Source organism: Hoplias malabaricus, chromosome 17 (genome assembly GCF_029633855.1).
Source record: "Hoplias malabaricus isolate fHopMal1 chromosome 17, fHopMal1.hap1, whole genome shotgun sequence".
NCBI classification, from domain to species: Eukaryota; Metazoa; Chordata; class Actinopteri; order Characiformes; family Erythrinidae; genus Hoplias; species Hoplias malabaricus.
The window spans coordinates 27,573,860-27,601,571 of NC_089816.1; the positions used below are offsets into that span (position 1 = coordinate 27,573,860).

The window sequence follows — 27,712 nt, forward strand, 5'->3', positions numbered from 1 at the left end:
GCTGTTAGACTGAGGCATAAGGCTCTTTATTTTATTTTTCATGTTGAGCTTCTGCATCGTGTTTAATGAAAATGAATAGAACTATTGCCATATATTTTAGTAAAATCTAATTCATAAGTGAAAAATCTTTTTTTAACCAGCTGCTGAATTTCTCACTTGCAACTGCCCATGTAAACATTACATAAAATGGGTGGAGAAGGCTAGAAGGATTTGTGATATGGAAAGGAGCATTAACCAATCACCTTCTAGGTTTTCGAGCAATTTGGACCAATGACAGAATGGGTGGGCGGAGTATGTGCTGTGATTTTCCTCACTGGGGTGGAGCTTAGGAATGAGAGCGAGAAAGAGGGAGAAGGCGCAGGAGAGAGGACGCCAGCGGGGCAACGGACACACGGAGGGACTCCACAGAGTAAGTTCAGTTCCATAAAGCTAACTCCACTTACATGGATTCCCGTCAGCTGCGATGTTTTTTTATAGTTTCGAGTGTTTTGTTTTATACACGTGTCTTGTTTTGAGTAAGTTTTGTCTTCTGTGGCACGGGAAACCGTTGAACATTCAGGTTCTGCTGCTAAAGTTGTTAGCAACAACATTTCCAAGATTTTCCCTCTTTCAATGGAGTGACTCTTCGCTCGCTTCACGTAGGAGGCACCACAGGGGAAATTGGCAGCATCAGAAAAATGAATTATTGAGAAGCATCGTGTATTGTTCAAAATGTCAGTGTATTATCTGTGTACAGCGCCCGAATAAATGGTCACACACACTAAGTTAATATTATCGTTCATTTTATCAGCTCCTCTTACCCCATATTTGTACAATAACAGACTTTAGTCGGACTTTTCCTGATGTTAGCTCATTTTCAATCTGTTCTACACATAACCATCGCAACAGTAAAATCAGAAACAGTAGTTTATAGGATGTTATACAGTTTTTTAAATTATTCTTGTTCACACGACTCTTTGTTTTGCTTTTTGGATTTTTTATTTTATTTTTTAAATTATATATATATATATATATATATATATATATAATTAGCTTGTTGGACAATTTACAAAAATAGTAATTCCAGCAATGACACAGGTGGTGTTTAAAAATTCCAGCAGCACTGCTGTGTCTGATCCAGTCTTACCAGCGCAGCACACACCACGTCAGTATCACTGTAGTCTTGAGAATGACCCATCATCCCAATAATACCAGCAGCCTTGAATGTCTCGTGCATGACCTGACCATTGAAGAACAGTGTAAAAATAAGTATGCAGTGGAATAGATAACGTTAACTTTTATAGTCAGTGGAGGTGATGAAATGGATATTGAGTGTAGAATATAAGGGCGGTGCTCTGACTTTATTTATTTATTAATACTTTGTCTGTACATGGTGTAATACTCTGATATTATATTTTTGACATAGTGCCCTCTTTTAACTTCTAGACTGTTTATTCTAATTAAAGGTTTAGCGAGTCATTTATCTATGCATATGTCATGCTGGTATTTTTTTTCTCATTTCCTTCGGACTAACTACTGGTTAGACCGGTTTAACTGTAGTGAGTTTTGCTTTCATTTATCCCAAGGTGTTTTATTTATTACTCCAATGCCACATGGAGTGACGGCACATGAAACTACTAGATTAATCCTCACAAGACATTATGCAAATGCATAATATCCATTCATTATCTGTGACTATGTCTTCTGTTCAGGGCTGTGGTTGTCCGGAGACTACACGGAATCACTGGCCGCAAGGCAGAACACATTCTGAATGGGGCAAAGCAGAATTTGTATTCTATTATTCTCATGAATATGTATTTTATTAGTGAAAATGTAAAGATAAAAAAAACAAATTAATTTAATGTATCGTATAGAAAGGATGTTTTCTTCTAGTTCTGATGCTTTCCCTCTTCTGTCTCTCCCCCACACACATGCACAGATGACATAAGATGGGTTGAAACAAAGCAAATTAATGAAATTACTTTACTAATTTCCACTGAAAAAGAAATTCCGTTTACACTTGCCTTTTGAAGACTTTTAGAGTGTTGGCTTTGAGATTGATATTAGGATAACACATCTGTTATTACATGAAGCTGGATCAAAAAGCAGTAACACCCATTCTGTAGTAATGTCTGATAGACTACTTCAGACCTAGAATCTAATGTTTACAACAGTGGCTTCATGTGTGTTTAATAATTTTTGATGCAGTTAAGCTCTGTTCCTGCATTCTTAATGAAACAACGCATTTATACACTGCAATAGATCACTGCTCTCCAGTGAAAACATTTAGGTCTATCTCCAAAATAGTAACTTTGCAGGAGAAGGAAAAAAACTTTTATATCTAATGGAAGACAATGGAAATAAGATCCCCAAGTTTTTTTTTAATCATTACCCATTTTTTTGCAAAATTTAACTTGGTGCTTCAGCTGTTTACCAACATATTGTGCATCTTCTTCTTGACCAACAGTTACTATACCCATCTAAGTTACTCATTTACCCCTTTTATAGACCTTAAGTCATGTGCTATAATTGTTATGAGATAAGAGCTGCCAATTTCCACGAGGAATTGTGGAAGTAAATTCTGAAAATCTTTGGCTGCAGTCCTAAAGATCTATTTCCCTTCTGCTTAGGTAAAATGTTAACTTATGAACATACTCTCACTGAGTAACTACCCTTGTATAAAAAGAAACAGGCCCATGCATTAGGTTTATAAGTCACCCAGCGCTTTAGACATGGTTCGTGAGAGCAAGGCTGTTCCCCTCTTAGATTCCTCGGCTAGATCGGAATGTCTGGTTTTGGCTTTTCTGGATTGCAACCGTAGATTGTTCCTCATACTGCTTTTTTTCTTTTTTAAAGGCATCTTTGAGAAGGAAATAAAGTGATCAGATACAGTGCAGGGTGATGTCACAAAAATTCAGCCCAGCAATTTGTTGAGGCACATCACTGATTCTGTGTCTAATCAACTTTGATGACTTCTGAAGATTTAGTGCGGTGGTGATCTTAGGCCGGTCTCTGGTGTTTCTCTGTGTTGTTTCAGCAAGTTTTTTAGCATTATAGATCTGTTTGGAAGTGCTCGTGACTGTAATTACTGTGTGGCCATAACACTTCTTGCATGTTTAAATGGTGTCAAGGTTTGGCCTATGAACAATTTGTTCGAGCTCACAGTCTTGTTTACTAGCCCAGTGGTTTTACTGCTATCTGTCTTTTTTGCTTTTGAAGTGTCTCTCTCGTTTTCCCCTAAGAGCTTTTACTTAAAAAGCAGAAGAAATGGTATTGTGCTGTAATTATGACCATCATCCTGCATTTGTTGTGGAAGAGCGTGTGGTTAGGATGTTTTTCAGCCAATTTGCAAACTATGTTAGGGAAGAAGTAAAATAAACATGGTAAACTGTTATTCAGCAATGCTGGTAATATTTCAAATTATATTTGGCTTTATGAAGCTTTTTACTAAATGATGTGTTGAGCATTGCCTTTCTGACATTTTATAGGTTTTAATGCACCATAGATTGTAGGCTCTGTTTAAAAGTTACTTTATCCTTACCATTTGACGTGGTGAATTTGGAACATGACTAAAACCATGTGTTAAATTCCTGAGCAAAAATATTGGCCTCTGTCATAGTTGGTTGTACACACCTGTTATATACAGGTGTTCAATGAACCAGGAAAACATGTTAAATACGTCTGAGCTATGGTGCAATGGCATATACAGAACAATACAGTTTAATGGAAAAAATTTTAGTGCCATATTTACTGGTGTCATTTTTATGTTTGTGAATGTGTGATTTGTGAAAACGTTGCCCTTTGTATTCCTTGTGCTTAGACAGTTAAATTCAATTTTCCACCGCTGGTGTGTCTAATACAGTCTAGCCTGAGTCTTGCCGACTCCAATTTGGGAAGTTGCAAAGACTGTCGCTGGCTCAGTCACCCCAGACCCAATTGTGGCACATTTTCCATTCATAAAAGCTGCTGGTCTGAAATAGTTACTCATCCAGCCTGAATTGAGTCATCACCAACAACAGCTAGGTCTATTTTGAGGAGAAGAGACAAATGTAATGAGTTACATTTGTCACAAAATCTTTCAGAGAAAAATCTTTCTGATTGGTTGGAGTATTGGTGCAAGTGTGCCAGTGTTTCATATTGAGTAGATCTGAAAGCTAAAATAAGTTTGTGGAATAGAGAGTAGAAATAAAAATTTAGAAAGCAGAGAGCACTGTTGAGTAGATTTTTAAGTTTTGATAGGAACCTGAGTGTTTTGCACATTTCTGAGCAGGTTTTTAGGTTTCGAAGGAATGCAGTTTTCAAGTTCATTAGCTGTGCGCTCTGAGCAACATTGTCCTCTCAAAATGTAATAATCATTTTCAAGATTTTGGCACAAAAACAAACTCCATACAAACCCTTTTCATTAAACAAAGAAATACAATTGGAGTTCTTGTCTGCATGATCACTTTGACAAACAAACGTAAAAGAGCCCAGCCCATTGTGGTGAGCTAGCTTGACTAACCACAACTATATTGTCAACTGCAGCTTCCAGCCCTTTTACCTGCCCCTACTGTGATGACCAGCTTTTTGAATTTTTGAAACTTGCTTGTCTATGATTTCGCACAACCATGAACTGTAATGTTTTCTCCAAAATTTCCTCTGCAAGAAACCTGAACACAAGGATGCCAAAGTTTCAGTAACAATTCATATTTTTGTTTCACCTTTAGACTTTAGAGTTAATGGTTTTAAACCTGGGTGTAATGTTAAACATCCAGCAGTGTTTAAATTGTGAAACAAAGCAGAGATATGGTAAAACACTCAATAATTTTATAAAAAAGCAAAAACAATGCTCACCACGTGTCTGAGAATGGTACAGACATGGTATAATATTCCAGTGAGCATGTTTGATTAATGTCACTGATGCACTTGCAGTGCTGAAAGCATATTGTTTATATTACAGCTTAAAATTATTTTCTGGATGTTTTTGTGCCATACATGTACACTTTTTTTTTTTTATTGAAATTTGCATAAAGTAAATTTATTAAAATAGAGCAGGCTGATTTAGTTTTATTGCTCAAACATAATTTTTTTTATATCCCATTTTTGTTTACATTGCCATGGCAAAACACACAGCATTGAGACCGGCAATTGTGGGCGGGCAGAGCCGTGTCGGCCATGTGCTTGGTTAGGGAATGATTCAGTATGAATTACCCAGTATTAAGACCACCCGTTTAACACTGAATGAGAAATTCTGATGAAAAACTTCAGACTTGTACATGTGTATTTTGGTGCCAGGGGAGTAAGATTAACTTCATTAGAAAGATGTAGGTTCCCTGGGGCTTTAATAGACTGCACATCTGTGTTGTTTCCTCAGTAAGGCAACTTAAGGATGCTGCAAATTTCTTGAAACGTCAGGTATTCACAACATCCATGACAGCATATAGTTAAAGACAACACACTCCTGCTTGTGGTTTAGATTAACTTCAAATGGCCTGCTTGTGTTTCTGTGTCTCTTTTACAATATCACATCTACCCTACTGTCGCCTCCTCTTTATATTAAGAGTGTGGTGATGTGAATTATCAACATGCTTAGCTAGAGTTTATTTTAACTGTATGATTTATGATAAGCTTGAGTAGACACAAGACCAAACAAGTTTCTTTTCTGGCTTTCCCATCTCAAGCATTCCATCGCAAATATAGCCTTTTGAGTTGTCTGCTCGATGCACTGTGTCCCTGTGGATTGTGAAAGTGAGGTGTGACTGTGTGTCAGGTCAGTGAATTTTCCTCATTGTTTTAATAGTACTGGAGTCTATTTTGAAATCGTTATCTTGCCCTTCCCATGAGGATGTTAAAGCGTTCTGTGTAATGCTGGATTCGGGCCATCGCTGAGCTATGTCTGACCCCAATTTGTTGCCTATGCGTCATGTCTTCTGTTACCTCAGAAGCTGTGAAAGTTTATCCACAGTTTAAAATAACCCCTTGGAGTTAGATTATGATTAGTGATGATATCAGTGACATCTGAATCAAATCAGTATCAGGAAACATTTGCTTAATAATAATACTGCAGCGGGCAGATATTTAGTTTTGAAAAATATATCAAAACTTTATTTGGAAGAGTCATTATTTCATTCATTTTTACTGCATTTTAACACACTGTAAGTAAGTAATACTTTCCTCTGCAATGCTAGTCCAATTCTTTCAATATCTTAACAAATAGCAGCTGATGTTTTTCTCGTGTCTACATAGCAAATGGACAGGCATTGCATCTGATGGCAAAACAGTTGTCTGTGTGGCTCTCTGGGAACTTCTTTGCTGACTTTATTGGACTGGGGGCGAAAGGGAAGGGAACACCTGTTGGAGCGTTTGCTTTTAACAGTTGTGTGTGGGTTTTTTTTTTTTTTTTTTGGCCCAGCTCCACAGCTGTTTAGCAGGGACCAGTTGCTTGCAAGTCATGAAGATTAGAATGACAGTAGTGTGTGGAGTGTGGCCTGTCCTCCTGAATCTTACTTGTATTCTTACAACACTAGAATTCCATGCTGAAACAGCCCTGGGCCTAATGATCCCATATGTTTCACAATGTGTTTTTTCAACTCCAGGGCAGGATCTTTGAGAACTGTGTTCCTGATGCACAAGATGGGGCTTGCTGAACTGGTGAACAGTCTCATGTTATAACCTGAGCTTGAGGAATGTCATAATCTCAAGGCATGTTGTTCAGTGTTCTGGTACACATGATCATTTATTAGGGTTGTCCCAATGATCATGATTCCAAGTGAGTTGCATTGTTGGAGTGGAGCGTTGCCTTTATCAGTAGCCTACTTGTTGCCAAAAAAAAAAACTGTGGTGTATTTAAAACTACTGCTAGTTCACTCATGCGGGAATGAGCAACCACTTGACTCTTTTTGTGTCCTGTGTTAATGCTCACACTGAATATTTCCTGAGCAAAGCAGGGTCATTGTTTCAGGACCCATACACAGCCTTCCTTGTCTCCACTTTTGGAAAGGGTTATACCGTTTGTGAAATTGCAGAGATGATGACAGGTATGCAGTTGTTCTGTTTCTCACACTTTATATTTCTGGTGCTTTCCTCACGCTTGTCGCCCAATAGCTTACATCTGGAACAGAGAGAGAGAAAAACAGATGCCTTTTTTTTTTCCCCACCTACTCACACTCTCGTGCTCTCTCGTCTTTCTTTAACACACCCTCCCCATCGCCACCACCTCCCCAGCACACACACACTGCGCTCCAGTCAAGGCAGGAAGTGTTATGACTTGCTTGCCTGAGGTCTTTTGTGAAGCAGACAGGAATGCTGGCGCTCCACATTAGCCTTGAAGGGTGTGGAGGGAGCACAGCCTTTGCTTCTTGCCGCTGAGAAGCTGAATCTCAGCACAGGTCAGCATCTACAGCTCTCTTTAGTTATCTTTTTTAAAAAAAATTATTTTATTTATTTATAATTTTATTTTATTATTATTTCTTGTGTCTCACTCTTTTCTTCCATACTCTTTTGCTCTCCTGTTTGAGTGTCAGGTCGGGGGAGGGAGAGTGTACTCCTTATCTCTCCTCTCTCTTTCTCTCTCTTTCTCTCTCTCTCTCTCTCTCTCTCTCTCTCTCTCTCTCTCTTTTTCTCTGTTTCTCTGTTTCTAATACCAGATAGTCTGCTAGTTAACCATAGAAAATGGAGTTGTTTTCTTTTTGGGTTTGTTAGCTTTCAGATGCAGTCAAGAGAGAAATTAGCAGATACAAGGGAGACACAAGAGTAAGAGACTGTGATATGCATGGAATTCAGACTTTGTTTTCATTGCCCCCCCCCCCCCCAATCCTCCCACTCCCCAAACAAAAAAAGAAAATAAAAATAATTTTTCCTTATGGTTTGTATATATTTTGTGGAGAAAGTACAGGTAAAGTGATCATTTCTTTAGATTGTTTTCCTTGAGTAGAGCTTTTGTTAGTGTTTTGACACCTGATTAATATTTTTGTGGGTGCTGTAAACATTGTACATGGTTAATGACAAAAAGAGAGGCTCTTTGTAAAGTGAAGTAGGTTGTGCCTTCTAAACTCAACCCTTAGTTAAAGTGTATTTTGTCATTTGTGTGGCTGGTTAAGAAGACTGAATTCTGTTTTGTGGGTAGTCCGATTTGATTGCAGAACTAGCTGGTTCGATCGGAGCAGTCTGGGGCAGTAGCAAAGGGGTTCTGCAGTGCTGGGATGTGGCTGGTGATGTGGGACAGCAGCAAGGCTTTGGGTGGAGCTCCCTGCCCCCATTTCCACATGTGGACTTTCTAAGATGTTGGCCTTCTGAATTGTTGAGTGCTGAGATCAAATACAGACCTTGAGGCAGATGTTACAAGAGAAAATGTTTACATGAGGGAGAAAAAGCATTTTTAAGTGCAAGGAGTTCAGGGACTGAATTTTAAACTAGTTTTACTCTGTCCTCTTGCATCTCTGTGTGGAGTGATGTGGGCAAGGGTGTCTTGCATGGTTCCTGACATAATAGAGCCAGGAGTAACTGCAAGGATGCGTGATAAAGGAGTGTGTGAATGAGTATCACCTTTGCTGGTGATCCCTCCATTCCAGCACTTGACAGTTTGACCCACAGTCCATAACTGGTTAGCTTGACTAGATCTTAGCTCAGCTCTATTTTTTGTTCTCTCTTCTCAGCTCTTCCTTAGGAGTGAAAGGATCATTCTGACTCCAGTTCAGCATTGGATGGAACACATTAGCCAGAATCACTGCCAAGAAAACAGAGGCAGCCTAATAGCATAGATTATCTAGCGTGAGCTTTACGTAGCCTGAATAGTTGAGGTAACAGCTGTATATAGACTGAAGTAGTTTCCTGCTGTCTATATTTTTGTGCAAAGGGTTCTGTTACATTTTCAACATTTGTTGTATGAGGTTTACAGCAGGTACACAGTTGTGTTTAATCAGTTAATCAGTTTTACAAAGTTCAAGCAGCAGCAACTGATGGACTCTCAAATCACACCAGGCTTCATCTGGTGAGCAGACCCTGGTTTAGCACCCAGCTGGCGTGAACAAAGTATGCAAACTGTAGCCCTCTGACCTGAATAGATTGTGGGTTTGACTGTGCCTGAATAATTTGCTCTGGATGTATCAGATAATCATTGAAAATTCTTTACTGGGATATGTATTTAAGTCTTTTTATGTTTTCCATAGAACCATAGAATGAGTTGGTTGATAATACCAAGCAATCGACTTCTTGATGGAGATCAGATGCTCTGTTTTTCCTAATATAAGCATTTGTCTATTGTTGAATTTGCCATTAGTTGTTTAGGGAATGTAACAAATTTATAATTAACAAGACAGGCTTTTATCAATCAAATGATTTCCATTAAAGGACTTCCTGTTGATCTTCTTTACTTGAGGTAATGACACATGCAATAATCTGTTTTGCATTCTTGACAGCCCTTTGCATGCCATGCAAATGGACCTTACCGTATTCTCTGGCAGGTTCCTAATCTATTGTATGGTGATGTACATTACTATGCTAAAATGAGCTTTTAAAGACCCGTGAAGTATCGGATATTTATACAAATACTGGCAGTTACTAAACTTGGCTAATGAACAAATAATCAGTATCCATACACTTTCTTTGACCTCTCTATATTTTCTTTTCCAACAGAAAAGGGTGCATTGTTGATCTGAAGAAGGTACAGGTTGTTCTCCAGGCAGATGGCGGCTAAGATATCTAAGGAGGAGCTTGAGGAGCTGCGTGAAGCCTTTGGGAAAGTCGGTAAGTGGTCTTCCTGTTTTACTGGTTTGAACAGTAGATCTGCACTCTAAACGGAAAACTTCAAGTCTTCTAGAAAGGATCATCCTAAGCCTTTCATTTGTGTTTCTAACAAGCTGTATAGTGATGTGAATATTTACTGTTTCAACTTTATGTACAGTTTGTTTAAATATTTCTTAAAAGTTTGGTATTCAATTTTATGTTTCAAGTCTTTTTTTTTCCTTTTGTGTTGTATTCATCATCCACCATTGTTAAAGCCAAAAGTTAATATGTGCATTACAACAGGGTTTTTAAGACTCCTTCCACAGCCAGACCAGAAATTGTGGTCATTTATATGGAGGTGTCATCACGACCTGTTTTTAGAAGCATGGCTTTACATCTCTCTGCGTTTAATGCAAATCGCAAAGCCCTTATCAACGTAGCTAACTTCCTAGCTAGCTAGATGACTATGGCACATGTTTGATCCAGATGATACAGATTCAGAGTCTGTTGCTAGATTATTATGTTCTGCGCAATGTAAACAGTATAAAAAATTTCAGTGTTTTAGAAACATTATTATTTTCACTGATACATGACCTGATATGTTTGTTTGTATCTACACAAGCCAAACCTTTTTATCTTATTCAGGTTCACTTCAGAATTACTGTTGATACTGGTGCATACCTGTAAGGTATTAATAAGTTATCCTAAGTTTGCCATGGAATCTGATCCACTTTAAATGTGAAATGTGAATGACATAATAATGATTGGTGCAGTTGACCAAGGACACAAGGCTGTGTTTTATTTATTTATTTTTCTTTCCTCTCTCTCCCCATGTGAGATAAATAATAATTTATGCATTTAAATATATGGTGGGTCGGAGCCAACCGGAATCATTCACAATCACAAGACAGGAACACACCCTGGGTGCCAGTCCTTCAGAGGGTGACACACACACTCACACCTACGGACACTTTTTTTTTATTATTATTATTTATTTAATTTTTTTTGGAGACACCAGTCCACCTACCAACGTGTGTTTTTGAACTACAAATAACATTATTCCAGTGAGTGTAATATTCTGTGTGTGAATGTGTTGGTTTAATTTCTCCTCGTGGAGTTCGTATTATTTGAGGTTATCATCCAACACCTAGTTTTATTGGTTAATAAATAATGTGTGCTGTTGATGTAACAAATTCATGCAAATCAAGGAGAATCTGAACAAAACATTGTTCTTCAAACTCACTCACACCTACTACTTTATATTTTATTTGTTTTATATGATTACGTTTTGTAATTACTGTGATTATATACAACTTTATGCAAGCACCACGCCTATTGAGAAGGTGTGTGTGTGTGTGTTCACTGAATGTATAGGTGCACTTTACTTCAAATATTACAGAATGTAGTTCATTATTTTTGCTCTGAATATCTTTATTAATTTTTCACTGTCTGTATGATTACAGTGTAGGTATTATTTAGGCGCTGGATCATTGTCATTACTGCTGTGTCTGACTGACAACACAAGCCACCAAGTCAGTGTCACTGCAGCCCTGAGAATGATTCACTAACCAAGTGATCCCTGCTCTTTGCGTAAATGGTAAATAGAGCCTTGAGTGTAGAAACAAATAGGTGGCTTTAATGTTATGGCAGATTTGTTTTTATATAGACTTCATATTAAACTGTAATAATCATTAAAACACAAAACCACTATAGGAGCCAATCATGCATTTTTATTAACTGCATCAACTGCATCGTGGTGATAGCCAAGTCATCCTGTGCACATCGCAGTGTAATTCGTCAAGTTCCAGCTGTATGACTCTAAAGTAACTCGAGCTTATTCAGGAAATGAAAGGCAGAAACTGATCATAGATTAGCAATGAACTTTTTGCTTTGTACGACTGGTATAGTATTTCAGCTCTAGACATATCAGTCGATTAATGTTTTTATAATTGTATTACCTCTGGGCCTGCCTTACATTTGTATAGTTTACATACACAAGCCATCTTGCTGCTCTTATTCCTAAGACATCATTTCTTTTAATGTGCCATCCAGCCATATACCAAGGCACCTGTCAGCATAGTATTTGCTTTTCATGTCTGGATGATGTTATCCATTCAAAGTGCTTGGTTTCGGGGGGAGGGTGGCGGTCCTGCTGATGGTTTCACAAACAACACTTGGCTTGCCAAAATAATAGGGATTTAATCTCTCTTCTGATAAGAGATGAGAGAATATTTAAGGTTTTTTTTGTTTGTTTGTTTTTTTTCCCTCTCTTCCCTCCATTTCTTCCTCCTCCTTTCCTCTCATTGTGCCCCTGTTGACACATTTGAATAGAATTAAGGCCAGAGGCTAAATTCGGACATGCATGGAAACATGATTCAAGAGTTTAGCATTTGACTATGTGTCTGAATCTGTGGGATGCAAATGAGTTTAGTAGAACAGTCTTAACCAGGTTACCATCACTGACCTTAACTCTGTGTATGTGTGTGTGTGTGTCTTATGCACTTTTGTTCAGAATAAAGTATGCAAAGTCTAAAGAGTCTCCAGTATTGAGAGAGCTGTTGGATCCTGTGGCCATAAATCATGGAAATTGACTCGAGCTGCTCAGTAGAATATTACTTCTCAGAAACATGCTCCAGTCGCACACATTCTCCCCTCCTCTTGAGCATGGACGTTTAGGGTTTATTTTTATCTTAGTACAGAGCTTTGGCACTGAAAGGGTTTTAATTAAAATTCAGTTGGCAAAATCAGATTTTATGCAGTGAATTTCTTGACAAAAAAATGTCTCTTGGTTTGTGGGATGGAAAGTCAATTTGTTATAACCAGTGATTTATATATAATGATGAATAAAATGCAAGCAGCTGTTGCCGTCAAATTGTGAATGGGAAGATGGCGATTTCAACACCTGGTGTAATCTCAATCCTTTTTAAATTACTGACCATTACATTCCATACATGTGCTGTGTGTGCTTCTATGTGAATAGTCTCGAGTCACATTAGTGAGTAAGAACAGTAGGTGGAAAGAAATCTTTTAAATCATCCTGGGTCTTGTGACTTAATTGCAGTTAATGGGACATGTAGCCAGCCTCAGGATAAAAAAACTTCCAGATTTTTCTTATCGGATGCTTCTGGTAAATAGGCCCATTTAGTTTACAGATAAGTGACCTAAAAATATAAACTCAACTTTTTATTTATTTTTTTCCATCTCTTGACATTGGTAATGGTTGAGTGGCTCTTACTTATAAACAGATTCAGCTGAGCACTCATAACCCTGGCTGTATTCCAGATGATATTGTCAGGCCAGTTTTGTGCCATGCTAAATCATGCACTTAAAGCATTACGTGGTTTGTTTCATTATCTGTATGCAGATCTGGACAACAATGGATACATCAGTGACTATGAGCTCCATGACCTGTTCAAAGAAGCCAATCTGCCTCTGCCAGGATACAAAGTCCGCGAGATCATCCAGAAACTGATGACAGAGGGTGACAAAGACAAGGACAATAGGATCAGTTTTGAAGAATTTCTTTCTGTAAGTCCTTTTTTTATTATTATTTATTTTTTGTGAATGATTAAGGTAAGATTTTCCTTCTGTCTGATTGAATAATTACTCACGGTGCCTGAGCAGCTCAAAGGTATTTCCTGTGGAGTTTGTATAATACTATTAGAGGTTTTTAGTGAATTTGGTTAATGCTTTTCTGGGTTTATCTGACAGAGCATATGGTACACACACACTCCCTGAGCGAGGGAGAGGGAGAGATTCATTGTACTAAATCCTAGATTAGCAGATTCAGCAGATGCTTTAAGCCAAAACTGGATCTATCTGATTCAAAGGTAAATAGCCACCAGCAGTGGTCAGCATTAACAGTACTTTTGGCTAAGAAGTTTAGGTAATTATTTATTTATTTTTTTGTTTTTTTTAAAGATTTCTAAAAAGCCCTTCTCAGAGTGAGTAGGGGCAAAAAGGTTTGTAGTCAGTCTCTTGAGTCATTGTTAACCTGGTGCAAAATTTCCAAGGACAAATGATTGCATCTCAGTGTAGCCATCCAGCTGGTTCTGTGGACAATGCCTTTCTCCTGCGACTGTCAACACTTCCACTAAATGCAGACTCTCCTCTGTCAATGGCCCTGTGTTTGTTTGCGCTGCTGCGGCAGTCCACAGGGTGGGGAGGAGGGATTATAATGCAGCTGCTGGCAGCTTGGTTTCGCCGCTTGTTTCACTTGGAACTGAAAGGGCCTACTCTGATTGCTTGGGTGTGGCAAATGGAATATGTGCATCTGCACTGTTGGCTGTCTGTTTACATGTGTCATTTTCAGGCAAAGGCCATTCAGTAATGTTGTAATAATATATGTAAAGCTCTAACTCGTTTTATTGTTCTCTTATGTCTCTGTAGATCTTCCAAGAGCTCAAAAGTAGTCAGGTTGCTAAGACTTTCCGCAAAGCCATTAACAGGAAAGAAGGCATTCTGGCTATTGGAGGCACATCTGAGCTCTCGAGTGCAGGCACACAGCACTCCTACTCAGGTACGAAAAAAAATCTCAGTAAACAGCTAATATAAAGGAGTTACAAAACGCACAAAACAGTCTGTTTTCATCCAGACTGAACACTAAACATATTGTTGTTGTCTAATGAAAAATATATATCTAAAATATTGTAACTTTACAGGAGAATGGGGGGAAAAAAAAACCTTCTTAACCCTCAATTGAAGTCAATGTAAAGAGTTTATTCGAAATAATTTTGGAGCCTTTCTGTTAGTCCATTCATCATGAGGTTTTCACACATTGTGAAGGACAACTCCCCATATTGCAAGGATTTAGTAAAAATGGAGATTCAAACATAGCCATTGACACTTGGCATTTCCAAAATTATGGAATGCATTTCCATTGACTGGCTATGATCAGATTTTAAAACGGGGAAAAAAGGTGCAGTTCAAAGTGGACATTAACTACACCAGTCTTTTGCTGCTTTGTTTGTGTACAAGCAAGGGTTTTTACAAATGTTTAGGCCACAGAGACTGCTAACACAACTAACAAACAGGAAGAGACACTTGAAGCTACTTTGCTGATTTCATTTGTTTTTGTCTTTCTTGGGGACACATCAAGGTGCTGCAAATGTCATGCAGGGATATTTGTCCCTAAACAGTTGCCCAGATGCTTTGAATGATTGTGTCTCAGTGAGTCTTCTACTTGCATGGTACCCAATCAGACCTGTGCTTAGTACTGTCCTTCTGGTAAATAGATCACCCAAGGTGTGTGTTAATTCTAGTTGTGAACGTGGCAAAGGAGGATCTCGGGTGGTGTAGTTGGCCAAAGAAAGCAAGTATAATGCTTAAAAATAAATAAATAAATAAATAAAACCAAGCCCAAAGAGAGCATGACTGGCCATGGGACACTGAATATAAATATGCATAATATTTGATGAGTTTTGTTGCACAATGCTCATTGTTCTCTTAGTAGAATGTGTTTTTTTTTCCCAACTGAAGTACTGGTAAAATGTCTGTCCCAAAAACAAAATGTCATAGAATCATAGTTTCACAATGATCTCTCTTGCTTTTGCTCTAGCCTACTGATGATTTTCTAATGTCTTTCACTAAACATAACAGACTTTCACAGTGACCATGTAGTTTTGCTCTTGTGCTTTTGCATGTCCTTAATATTTGTCCTCCAGTCCATTTGAATGGACACGAGACATGATGTTTTTGTATTTGGTAAGTTTGAGGTAGTTTATGTGGCCGTGAAAACCAAATATGGCTGAGCTGTCACTATCAGCTAAGCACATAAAACAAAGATTGTGTCCCTTAATCTCACTTCTCAAAACATTTCTAAGCGATGTGTGTGAGGCTTGCCGAGATGGAGGAGAGGTATGCGAGTGCACTCAGTTCGTGTAAAAGCCCTCTTGTGTGACATCTTGTTGTTTTTGCAATTCAGAGGAGGAAAAGTTTGCCTTTGTGAACTGGATCAACACAGCTCTGGAAAAAGACCCAGACTGCAAGCATGTGCTGCCCATGAACCCCAACACGGATGACCTCTTCAAGGCTGTAGGTGATGGAGTTGTGCTGTGGTAAGTACAGTTACACTGTAAAGTTTGAATCTATATTCTAAATAAGTTTCTGTTATAAGAGTAAATGTGTATCTATTCTGCTGTCAGTAAAATGATCAACCTGTCAGTGCCTGATACAATTGATGAGAGGACAATAAACAAGAAGAAGCTAACACCATTCACAACACAGGTTAGTTTTTCCTTTTCTTTTTTACTTCAATTTGTGCTAGTCTTGATTATAAAATCACACAAATTTAGATTTATAATAAATTGTCTTTGGGAAAGTTAGGCAATATGTTACTGTTAAATGATAATCTTGGTTCTGACGTATCAGAAATTGTGGGATTGTTTTTTTCCCCCTGTTTTTAAGGTCTATTTTAAAGCCTTGTTATCCCTTTTAAGACAATCAAAATGTAATTGATTCCAAACTTTTGAGCAGTAGTGTACATACAGTAAGGATTTCATTCAGTTTGATGTTTTCGAAGGAGACAGGTTTACATGCTAATTCACCCCGTCATTCCCACTGCAGGAGAACCTCAATCTGGCCTTGAACTCAGCATCAGCCATCGGCTGCCACGTGGTCAACATTGGTGCAATGGACTTGAGGGAAGGCAAACCTCACCTGGTGCTGGGCCTGCTGTGGCAGATCATCAAGATCGGACTGTTTGCTGACATTGAGCTGAGCAGAAATGAAGGTAAGCACCCCCCACCTCTTCAACCCAGTTGACCTGCTTATGCTCAGACATTCAGTCCCAACACTGGCACCATTCAGAAGCTCAGGGGCTGATGCCATTGGGTAGGAATTCACAAAAACAGATAGTGCCTCTCCTTCCTGGTGAGTTATAAAAATGCTGGGAAGAATCGTCTCAGCACATCAAGCTTGCTGTAGTCAGATATCCGGCTGCTCTAGCAGAATAACAAGTTTGCTCAGTCTCTAAATTGGAGGGCAGGAATTTGCAGAGCTTTGGGTTTGTGTTTTTTTGACTGCCTTGCCGTCAGTGAAGTGATACATGTGCAGTAATGTGTGGTGAAAGCAGTCCTACAAGGGACCTGTCCAGATGTGGGGCAGAGAAAAGAGGTCAATGTAGGATTTATCAGTCCATCAGTTAAATTTCCCACAAACTTCTTTTTATTTAGTACTTTATGCAGTGCTAGCTCTTGGAGAACTTGGAAATGAACAAAAAAAAAGCATAAATTATGTTAATTTATTTAAGCCTAAACCTTTAATAGACACTCAATCCTAAAAGACAGGAAGCTAGTGTAATCCTGCCAGGATTAATCATGAAAAACGCAGATTAAAATTTTTGGATAACATTAATAAAAAAGAAAGTAAAAGGGACAAAAAGAACTCTAAATAAGAAAAAAGAATAATGCTGTATAAAAATGTACAAATGTTATTAAAAAGAATCCAATAAAAAGCATACGTTTAATGACCTAGAAGCAGGTAAATCTAGTTTAAAATGTAATAATTAACAAAAACTATGCCTTACACTTATAAATAGGTAAATGTAGTTTCCCTGGAGTTTATCCAGGGCCTGTATTCCACGTTCCTAAACAAATTCCCTTTCCTAGCTTTGTTAATAGTAATACAGTTCTGTCTAAATTAAATGTGTTTTATCTGTGTTTGTTTGCTCATTGTGATATGAGTACAGAGACGTGTGCTGACACTTGATTGTGTGTTTTTGCAGCACTGGCGGCGTTGCTGCGGGAGGGTGAGACTCTGGAGGATCTCATGAAATTGTCCCCAGAGGAGTTGCTGTTACGTTGGGCCAACTACCACCTGGAAAACGCTGGCTGGCAAAAAATAAACAACTTCAGCTCCGACATCAAGGTGAGTCCACTTTAGTGACAGATTTGCTCTGTGCTGTATGAACTCCAGCAGTTTTTTTCATCCACCATAGGCTTTGATGAACACATTAATGTGTAAAAATGCTGATCACCCTTCAACCAATTTGGATTGTTGGAATTATAATTAGTTTTAATGTTCTGATGAGTAGGAGCTTGCTTTATTTTTCATATAAATAATAATAAGGTTAATAATAGTTAATAATAATATTAGGTTGAAATTCCAAACTTCTTCTTATCATTAGTCTAATAGGTGTATTGATTAAAAACAGTATGTACATACAGTACATTCATACAATAATGCATGCATTCAATTTGTTTTGTTTAATGCATGCATTTTCCATATTGGTTTAATCAAACTTTCCTGAGGATGTGCAGTCTCATTCTGATGAACTGATGAACAGGTTCTTGGCTTGAGTGCATGTCTTGTGACAGTAGAGTGAGCTATAGACCAATCTCAGAATCTGTCTTTTACGGGGCAGATGATGTCACGCAGCACATGGCTTTCAGGCATGCTTAATTCTTGAAGATAGGTGTATTTATTTATTTATTTATTTATTTATTTATTTAGCATTTGTTGTCATTGTCTCTTTCTCTTTCCTTCTCCCTTTTTTTTCTTTTGCAATCACTAATTACTAAGTTTAGCTCTATGTATAGCTTAATTGTCTTATGAGATGGAGCAGTCTAGTGCTGGGCGATAACATCGCAAATCAATATCACGATTAATTTTACATTTTACCGTGATTACAATTAACTATTATGTTGTTTTTGTATGTTTGACCCTCATAATTCAGTGACGAGGCTTGCTCCAGTATTAAAGCTGGGATATTATTACTAATGTTGCTGGGAGCTTGTTCCTCTCTTGTTTTTTGAGTGCTGTTTATATTTGGTGTGAGATTGTGCTTTGGTCACTGAAACTGTTTTTTTCTCAGCGTTTACATTTGACTTGTATTTGTTCATTGTCGTCTTAATTAGTCTGCCACTCAGTCTGCCTCGAAGTTTAGGTTGCTTCCATGTGGCAGATAGGGGGCAGAATCACGTGACTACAGCTTGGTAGCCTGGTTTTAAAGGGACGGTACATGAACACACAGTGGGGACGTAACAGAATAAAAATAATCGATATAGACAAGATTATGTCGAATAGAAGTTCTGAATGTCGATTTCGATTAAGTGCCCAGCCCTAGAGCAGTCCATTAAAAACAAATTAGCAAATAGCTCTAAATATGTGTGCAGACTTTTGGTGATTTCTTAAGCCTTTGCTAGTTCCTAAGTACATTTTGCTGGTGTGGAATTCACCATGTTTAAAAGCAGACAACCAGGGCACCAAAATAATGTGTTATCTTCAAAGAGTAGTGTGGGCAGTAATTACAATCTTTAGTACAGAATCCAGACATGGGTATTCCGTTTCTGCTTTATTGCTGCACGTGATATAATTTCAAATTTAATTTGCTCATATCTTCACCACAGAATGAAAGAAAAGAATTCTTGAATGTGAAGCTTTCTCTTACCAGCTATCTCTTTCCCTGTGCTTTAGCTTTCAGACTTCTCAAACTCTGTGAAGGTACTTTTTTCCAAACATTAAGCCAAGCATTTCCCTATGGCATGACTCATCATTTTTATTTCTGAATCTCAAACCCAGTGATTCTGTTACCGAATATTAGCTGTCCCAGCATTCACTTGTTTATCATGATTTTGTCATTATTTTCTAACCTTCACCATGAATTTTGTCCAACAAATCTTAAGGTCTCCTGTACGTGAAATGTTGAAATGTCATGTTTCATTTTTACTGAATGTTCATCTTCATTCTTGCAGGACTCCAGGGCTTATTTCCACCTCCTGAATCAAATTTCTCCCAAAGGTCTTAAAGAAAACGAGGAGCGCATCGACATCAACATGTCAGGCTTCAGTGTGAGTTATACTTTAAAGATGCTTTTGAGTCCTTGTGTTGTACTTGCTCTGATCATATCATGTTCATGCTCAAGGGAGAGACACGAAAGAAACAATGTTTTGCTACAAAATTCCTTTACGCATGTGGGGGTTATAATGGACTTTCCAGAAGCACCTTGTGTCATCTGTTTTTTGTTGTTGTTGTTGATTCCATACAGAAGCAATTCAACAACCAGGAGTAGCACAGATTTACTGCAGACACAAAGGCTATAAAAAGACTTGGCTTACATCATCCTAGATCGTTATTCAGTTAATTTAAAATTGTCATTGGCTGTCAGATGTGTTATTAAAATAACAAAAACTAGTGCAACATTTAAACTGGCAGTTTTATCTAAGAGAAGTGTGTGTGTTTGTGTGGTCCCAAGGTGAGGCAGTACCACAGTGCTTCTCTGTCAGATGCGCAAGGCTTTATCAGGGTTTCTTGTAAGGCTCTGGCAGATGTTCAAGACATTATGTGCAGCACTTGGCACTCTGTAGCAGTGTGAGCACAAGTTATTATGTGGAATCTTAGCTAAGCAGTAAGCGGAGAAGGGAGTTAATGGCTCTATAGCTTAGCATAAGAGTGCCTGGAAATGCTCATTTCTTTATTCTGTACTCTAGCGCCAACTATGAAGGTTTTTGCTTAAATGATTAAACATGATTAAACCTGCTGGATGCATTTTCCTAATATTTTTAAAAATATTTATCTCAATTTTTGAAGATTTGAAGTTTACATTGAAACACAGCAGCTGTCCTTGACATTGTGTAAATGTTATGAAGGCAAAGTTTATTTATAGAGCAATTCAAAGTGCTTTTCGGGGGAAAAACCAATTAAATTAAAAGCTAGAATAAAAAAAATAAAACAAGAACAGATCTATAGAAATACTCCAAAATTTCTTGGAATAAAATCTATTTACATTCACTTTCATTGAAAGTTAAGGGGGCGGCATGGTGGCGCAGCAGGTAGTGTCGCAGTCACACAGCTCCAGGGGCCTGTGTGTTCTCCCCGTGTCTGCGTGGGTTTCCTCCGGGTGCTCCGGTTTCCTCCCACAGTCCAAAAGCACACGTTGCAGGTGGATTGGTGACTCAGTAGGGGTGTGTGTGAGTGTGTGTTACCCTGTGAAGGACTGGCGCCCCCTCCAGGGTGTATTCCCGCCTTGCGCCCAGTGATTCCGGGTGGGCTCTGGACCCACCGCAACCCTGAATTGGATAAGCAGTTACAGATAATGAATGAAAGTTAGTTTTTCCCCTTCTCCTTTAAAGCTGCTATTTTGGGAGGTACATGTTTTTAAAAATCCACCAAATTAAATTAGATTAGTTTGATGTGAAATGAAGCATAGTTGAGAAACTAGTTAACAGAGACCTTTACAGTTGCCTTTTAAAACTAATTCTTTTGCCAAACCTAATGTCATTTAAAGACTCAGAGGCAGTCTTCCCTTTTAGCTGCATCAGGAGATTTGTGAGGTACCATGTTTTCCATCAATGTACAAAAGAATTGCAGTCCTTCATTTTGTATGTCATCAAAAAGGCTACTTTTTTTGTTGTTGTTTTTTGTATTTTGGCTTTAAAATGTTAATGTATCTGCAAAGTCTTTCATTGACTCCATCACTCAAGTCTGCAGTTGAAAGAGAGTGGAAAGCCAAGTTTGTGTATAAATTGTGTTTTATGTGTCAGTTTGAAGTGGCAAGCAAACCACACAATGGAGAACATAAACAAGAAGATGATCTTGTATTTATTTCTGGCTCTGCTCCTATTCATGGTTTTGCACATTTCCAGTGATTTTTTTTTTTCTTATCTTAAATGTAATTAAATTTTGATTTGTTTGCAGTCTAATTTAGTTTTACTAAAAGGCCACAGTACTTGTAGAGTGGATGTGTTTTCCCTGTTCAAGTCAGCACTGCACCAGCTGTTTTTATCATCCTAGTCTTGTCCTGTTGTCGTATAGTATCTGAAACCACAAGTCCGTCTGATACATTTTAAGGCAAATATGTGATGCATAGAATTGTACAGGGCTCCAGTTCAGAATAGAAAGCAAATGTCAGACACTGAGCATGCCCTGCCCTGACTGATTTGACAACATTTGTGGCAAGAAGAAAAATTTTAATTTTCCATTCATGCCATCTGAGCAGAGAACAACTTTTTAGTCTCCACACGTTATTTCCTAGTACTCTTATATCTTTATCTGTAAAAAAAAACCCTGGCTGACACAGTCCCCACATCTGTTAACACTGCTGATGCCAAACTCCCCATCATAGAGCCACACCCCCTCCTATCTTCCTGTCTCCAAAGAGGCTGTTTGTGCAAGTTTTCATCCACATGGTCTAGGCCTAAGCCATTTGTGAAACATTTATTTATTTATTTATTTTAGTTTATGGTACGATAGCAGAGTTCCCAGCAGTGTTTGGGCAGATGCTTTAGTGATTTGTGAAGAAAACCTCAGTGATTCAGAGGTCCACAATGCCATGTGCATGTACTTAACCCCTCATTGTGCCAAAAGAAACCAACAGGGGACTGCGACACGTTGGGGGAAAATGGCTGGGGCCAGACAGCAGGAAGGAGAAAGCACTCTTTTCACGCTGAATTTAAGCTGCCAGTGTTCTCAGGTCATTTTCAGGGTCACTCTACAATCAACATGCCTGAAAGGCAAGGCCTTTTCTACACACACGCACACACTTTGTGTGTCTCTGTGTTATGAATGGACCCTTTTGAAAGTCTGAACTTCCATTTCATCCTGTGTTTACTTTTATCTGAAGCTGATTATATCATGTTGTGTCACTTTCCCTTGTTGCAAAGTGATAGTTTGTGCTTTGCTTTGTTTATTCAGTTCAGTTTATCCTATTTTTAGCTTATATTTTTAAAGTTGGTGTGGGGTGGTGATGCTTTTGAATCATTGAATCATTTTTTTAACTGTGTAGAAGTGCTGTGTGCCTTAGTTGGACGGTGCGGTTATCGTACCTAATCTTAATGACCCTTCCTGCTATGATATGTGTGACATAGCTTGCAGTTAAATTATCTGTATTGGAGTTACGCTCACTGTTTACATTTTTCACTTGACTGTAAACACCCTCTTCCTCTCTCTAATTGTCTTTAACCACGATATGACATGTGAAAAGACAGAGATGAATCGCTAGTGTATGGTAGCGAGCCGTAGCCTTCACAATGCCCTGAAAAGGAGTGTGTTTTAAACCGAGGTTTAGACTAATTTGAATAAGAAAATTACAGGGTGGAAGATTAGTAAGGTTTAGACTCATTAGCCACAGGATGCCAAAAGAGTCTACAATTAATGTGTTTGTGTGTGTGTTCTGCAGGAAAAGGATGATCTGAGGAGAGCCGAGGCTATGTTGCAGCAGGCCGACTGTCTGGGTTGCAGACAGTTCGTCACTCCAGCTGACGTGGTGTCCGGCAACCCCAAACTCAATTTGGCGTTTGTGGCCAACCTTTTCAACAAGTACCCAGCACTGACCAAACCTGAGAACCAGGACATCGACTGGGGCCTGCTGGAGGGTGGGTACACTTACTGACCCAGTTCCGATTCAGCAAAACCAGCCTCTCCTGCATTTCCCACTTCCCACCACTCGTGTTTCATTAGATTACAGTCCTGTAGGGGTCATTTTCCCCACTGAGCAGAATTGAACAAATCTGCTACTTTTAGCAGCATTTAAACATGTGAAAAGAATACAGACAAGAAGGTCTCAAAACAGACATGCTTACATGTGTGGTACGGAATTCGTATTCATAAAGTATACAGGATTGGGTGTGTGGGTTACTCTTTGGCTTGGAATGCTTCAGAACAGGGAGGGACCTGTTGGGTCATTTCCTGATGAGTATAGAACGCTATTGTGCTCAGGGCGGTCTTGGTGCCCTCTAGTGCTCAAACAGTAGCATTTCAGAATCACGCTCATAATGCCTTCTCTGTTGTCTCTTTATCTTCTGTATTTGGCTTGAAAATTTAGAAAATTGGTGTCATATCTGTATCGTGTGTGTGTATATATTTACAGCTTTGGGAATTGAGGTGTTCATAGGTCAATTAACTTTTATTTCAGTGCAGATAGATTCAGACTGTGATTATTCATGTGTTTTGCAAAATGGACTTGAAACAGTCATGTATAGCAGGCAGTCAACTTTTTTTTCCCCCCTCCCCCTCTTAATTTAGGAGAAACCAGGGAGGAGAGAACATTCCGCAACTGGATGAATTCACTGGGTGTTAATCCTCATGTCAACCATCTATATGGGTAAAAGGTTTATTTGGTTGTGAATGCCTCTCATGATGTTTACATTGGATTTATTAATGTATTTTATTAATATGTGGTTTGTTTTGTATCTTTAAACATTTTTTTAATTGTCACAGTGATCTCCAAGATGCCCTGGTCATCCTGCAGCTCTATGAGCGAATCAAAGTTCCCGTTGACTGGAATAACAAAGTTAATAAGCCCCCTTACCCAAAAATTGGGGCCAATATGAAAAAGGTACCCATTTATTTTATTTGCATTTTCACCCTCAAAAAGACTGCTTGGTCCCATCTGTGCTGCAGTAAAATGAAAAATCTCTTTTGTCGTGACAAGGCTTTATGTTAGATCATTGCAGTGAGATTTTGGGTTGAATTCAGCATGAGTAACATTAGTGAGGTCAGTTATAGATGCTGGATGTTTAGTTTCAGTTTAAAAAATTACCTCTCCAGCTCCTGTCAGAGGTATTGGATGTTACTCCATCACTCCATAGAGCACAGATCCTTTCTACAAAGCCCATTGCATAGGGGCTTAAACCTCTCTAGCTCACACTTGGCAGTGTGCATGGCAGCCTTAAACTGACCTACATCTGCTTTACAGCCTTCCGTTCTGTTGGAAGACATTTCTGCACAACAGAACGGCTGTGTCAGAATTTGCTGCACCTTAAAATGGCTGAATTTACTCATTAGAGGGACTGTTTACAAGGTCATGGACATTGTCAGGGCTTCATGAGTCAAGACTTGAAATTGCACATCTAAAAGAACAGAGTCTTGTCTGATATCAGTTCAAGTTTGTGTTGCTGGCCAATGTCTCAGTTTGGCGTACTTTGCGTTCTACTTATACCAGATGCTCCAAGAACAGCCCTTGAGGCCCCGCAACCAGACCACATTTCTCCTTAATCAATATTGCCTTGAAATATTTTGCAGGTTTCTGAAACTTTGTTTTAGACCAATTTGCCCTCAAGATGTCTGCTTAACATGTCTGTGTTTTTGCTTCTGAGCACAGCTGGAGAACTGTAACTATGCAGTGGACCTTGGAAAGACAGCTGCCAAATTTTCACTGGTGGGCATTGGAGGTCAAGATCTAAATGATGGCAACCCTACGCTGACACTGGCGCTAGTCTGGCAGCTGATGAGGAGGTGTGTGTATCTCCATCATATAGAAATTTGAACCATTTGATACATATTGTCTTGGACAGTTTACATAAATATTCTTAAAACAATATGTTAGTTGGCCTTTAAATTTTTGTACATCTCTCTGAGGGCAACACTTTTTCATATGGCCGTGTTCGTTGTCTCTTTATTCTTGTACCCATCTTGTTCTGTCCTAATGTGTACTTTAGATATACTCTGAATGTACTTGAGGACCTGGGAGATGGAGAGAAGGTGAACGATGACATAATCGTTAACTGGGTTAATAAAACGTTGGCAGGAGCAGGAAAATCGACCAAAATTTCAAACTTCAAGGTTGGTGGTGGCTGTCTGTTTAGTATTTCTAAGTGTTTGTATTGAAAACCTTGTGATAAAATGGAATGTAAATGTCTTCTGATATAGGACAAAGAAATCAGTTCCAGCTTGCCGGTGCTGGACCTCATTGATGCCATCCAGCCAGGCAGCGTCCACTACGATCTAGTAAAGACTGGAAGTCTGGATGAGCAGGACAAGCTGGAGAATGCCAAGTAAGTTTAGGACTTCTAAAGAGTGATGACAAGGCAGTGGACTCTGTAGTTCTCATCTCTCTGAACCATGAAGTGTAGCATCAGTGTTACTCTAGCCATTATAAAAGCGCAGCATCCAGTAGAAAAGCCCTCATTACAAGAATTGATGTCTAATGCTAAATAGTGAGCTAATCCAGTTAAGTTGGCAGGCGCAAACCCTGGCTCACTGTTCAGTAATCTCTCAGAAATCTGATTATGAAATTTTCATCAACAAATCCTAGCACTAACTAACATCGCAGCACGTGAAGAAAGGGAAACAAGATACAACTCCAACTTGTATCTTCATGTCTGTTTCAGCTCACTCTACTGAATAAAGTCAGTGTCTGACTCTCTCTCTTTCTCTTTCTCCTCCTTTCTCTCTCTGCCATAATGTCTGTACTGGGAAAACTGAGCTAGATTCGTCTTGTAGTGAGATAAAGCGGTACACAAGCCTCTTACCTAAAAAAAAAAAGTTATTTTTAGGTAAAAATACTATATAGTATTCCTTTTTAAGCTGAAAATATAAGGGGCACAAAAGAGTCCTACATTGGCTCTGTACATGTGAAAAAACCAGTAAGACAGAGGGATGATGTACCCAAAACATCTGAAAGAAGGAATAATCTTCTCACACGTGTCATTTGGTTTCCAGATATGCTGTTTCCATGGCCAGGAAGATTGGCGCCCGTGTTTATGCGCTGCCTGACGACCTAGTAGAAGTGAAGCCCAAAATGGTGATGACTGTGTTCGCCTGCCTGATGGGCCGAGGAATGAAGAGGGCATAAAAACAAGAAAACAAACAACAACAACAAAAAACGGGCCCTCCCCGTAGCCAATCAAAGCCGACGTCTGACCTAAAAGCCATTTTGCTGGTTGAAAGGCTTCTGGTTAAATAAATTAGCCATGATCGTTAAAATGGGAAAAACAAAACTCAGAGAAGCTCCAACAGATTCTAAAGAATCACGTTTATTTCGTCAGGACCAGGACTGTGGGCTGAAGGGGGTTGGATAGTTTTTGTTTTTTAACCAGAGCAGGTAAAAAAAAAAAAAGAAAAAAAAATTCAGATTCCAGGAAGGTACATATCCAAACAACTTTCTCATTGATGCAAAACAAGTAAAACATATCCGTGATGAATTCAAGCCATCTCAGATTGTGCAGTGTATATTTTTATTTGCGTATTTGTGGAAGAATGTGCGCGAGTGACTGGTGTAATTTTAAAATGTACATCTCAACTTGTCTACTCAGAGAGTTTTGTCTGAACGTGGCGACAGGCCTTAATCATCGCAGTATTGCAGTACTATGCAGTACCGAAAACTCTGTGGCCTCTTTATAATGTTGTTGAATTGGATGCTTATTTTCCTAGCATTTTATACATAGTTAGAGTTTATCAAAACAACGAAAAACCACATACACATCCTTTTTGCAGGTAGAAGCTTTAATACATTCCATAGCTATTAACTAATTTTACTATGTCTTATGTACATGTATACTCATACTTGCTTTTTTACATAAAAAGGATGAACCAGACAAAACAAACTATGCATGAACAAGTTCGTTTTTCGTTTTTTTTTTTTTTTTTATTGTTATTTAAAACAGCACTCCTGGGAAGTTGACAAAAGCTTTAAATATTAAACACACGTTGAGTAATAATTAAAAAGAAATTGTGGGAATATAAAAACAAAAGGGGGTTCAGTGTGGAAGGACACCACATTTTCAGAGCCATGGTTATTTCTGTTGGTTGATGATAACCAAAACATTCTTATTGTAGGGGAAATAAAACTGGAACTGCCTAGCCTTAATGGAGCATGTTGACTATGGAGAGAAAACGGAGACCAAAATATCATGAACCTGTATGTAACTAAGAGCAATCTGCATACGGACAATAAAACTGTTCATAGTGTTCAACCTTCTCCATCTCTTTTCTTTTTTTGCCATACTCTTAATGCAACCCAGCATTTATTTGTAGCGTGTCACATACAGCACACAGTAGCTTTTGAACTTGTTACCCATATGAAAGGCCCCACAAAATCAGCGGGGTCATCGAATGCTGAGGCGCATAGCACACAGAGGTCATCTGCAGAGTTAGTTGTAACAGACCTCCAAACGTCGGCCTTCAGATTAGCTCAAGAACAGTGTAGAGAGCTTCAGGAATTTGGTTTCCATGGATGAGCGGTGGATGCAGTGATGTAAAGCATTGCTCTCGAGCAGTTGAGACGTTCTCTGGAGTGATGAATCACACTTCTCTGTCTGGCAATCCAATGGACGGCCCTGGGTTTTTGCCGGTTGTCAAAAGTTTCCATAAACAC

The 27,712-nt window shown here is 38.7% G+C and overlaps 1 protein-coding gene across 2 annotated transcripts; it reads left to right on the forward strand.

Annotated features, from left to right (window-relative positions):
- Positions 1-345: 345 nt before the first annotated feature.
- pls3 (plastin 3 (T isoform)) lies at positions 346-27,305 on the forward strand. 2 transcript variants are annotated; one of them, XM_066649278.1, is made up of 16 exons: positions 346-409; positions 9,592-9,702; positions 13,046-13,209; positions 14,071-14,200; positions 15,605-15,737; positions 15,825-15,906; positions 16,246-16,411; positions 17,405-17,547; positions 19,374-19,469; positions 22,796-22,991; positions 23,641-23,719; positions 23,836-23,953; positions 24,719-24,852; positions 25,056-25,179; positions 25,267-25,391; positions 26,059-27,305. In XM_066649278.1, exons 2-16 carry the CDS (start codon positions 9,642-9,644, stop codon positions 26,189-26,191), a joined length of 1,884 nt encoding a protein of 627 aa, XP_066505375.1. In that variant the 5' UTR covers positions 346-409; positions 9,592-9,641; the 3' UTR covers positions 26,192-27,305. The 2 variants fall into 2 exon arrangements, with proteins under 2 accessions (XP_066505375.1, XP_066505376.1); XM_066649279.1 differs by lacking the exon at positions 346-409 and adding an exon at positions 7,241-7,346.
- Positions 27,306-27,712: the final 407 nt, after the last annotated feature.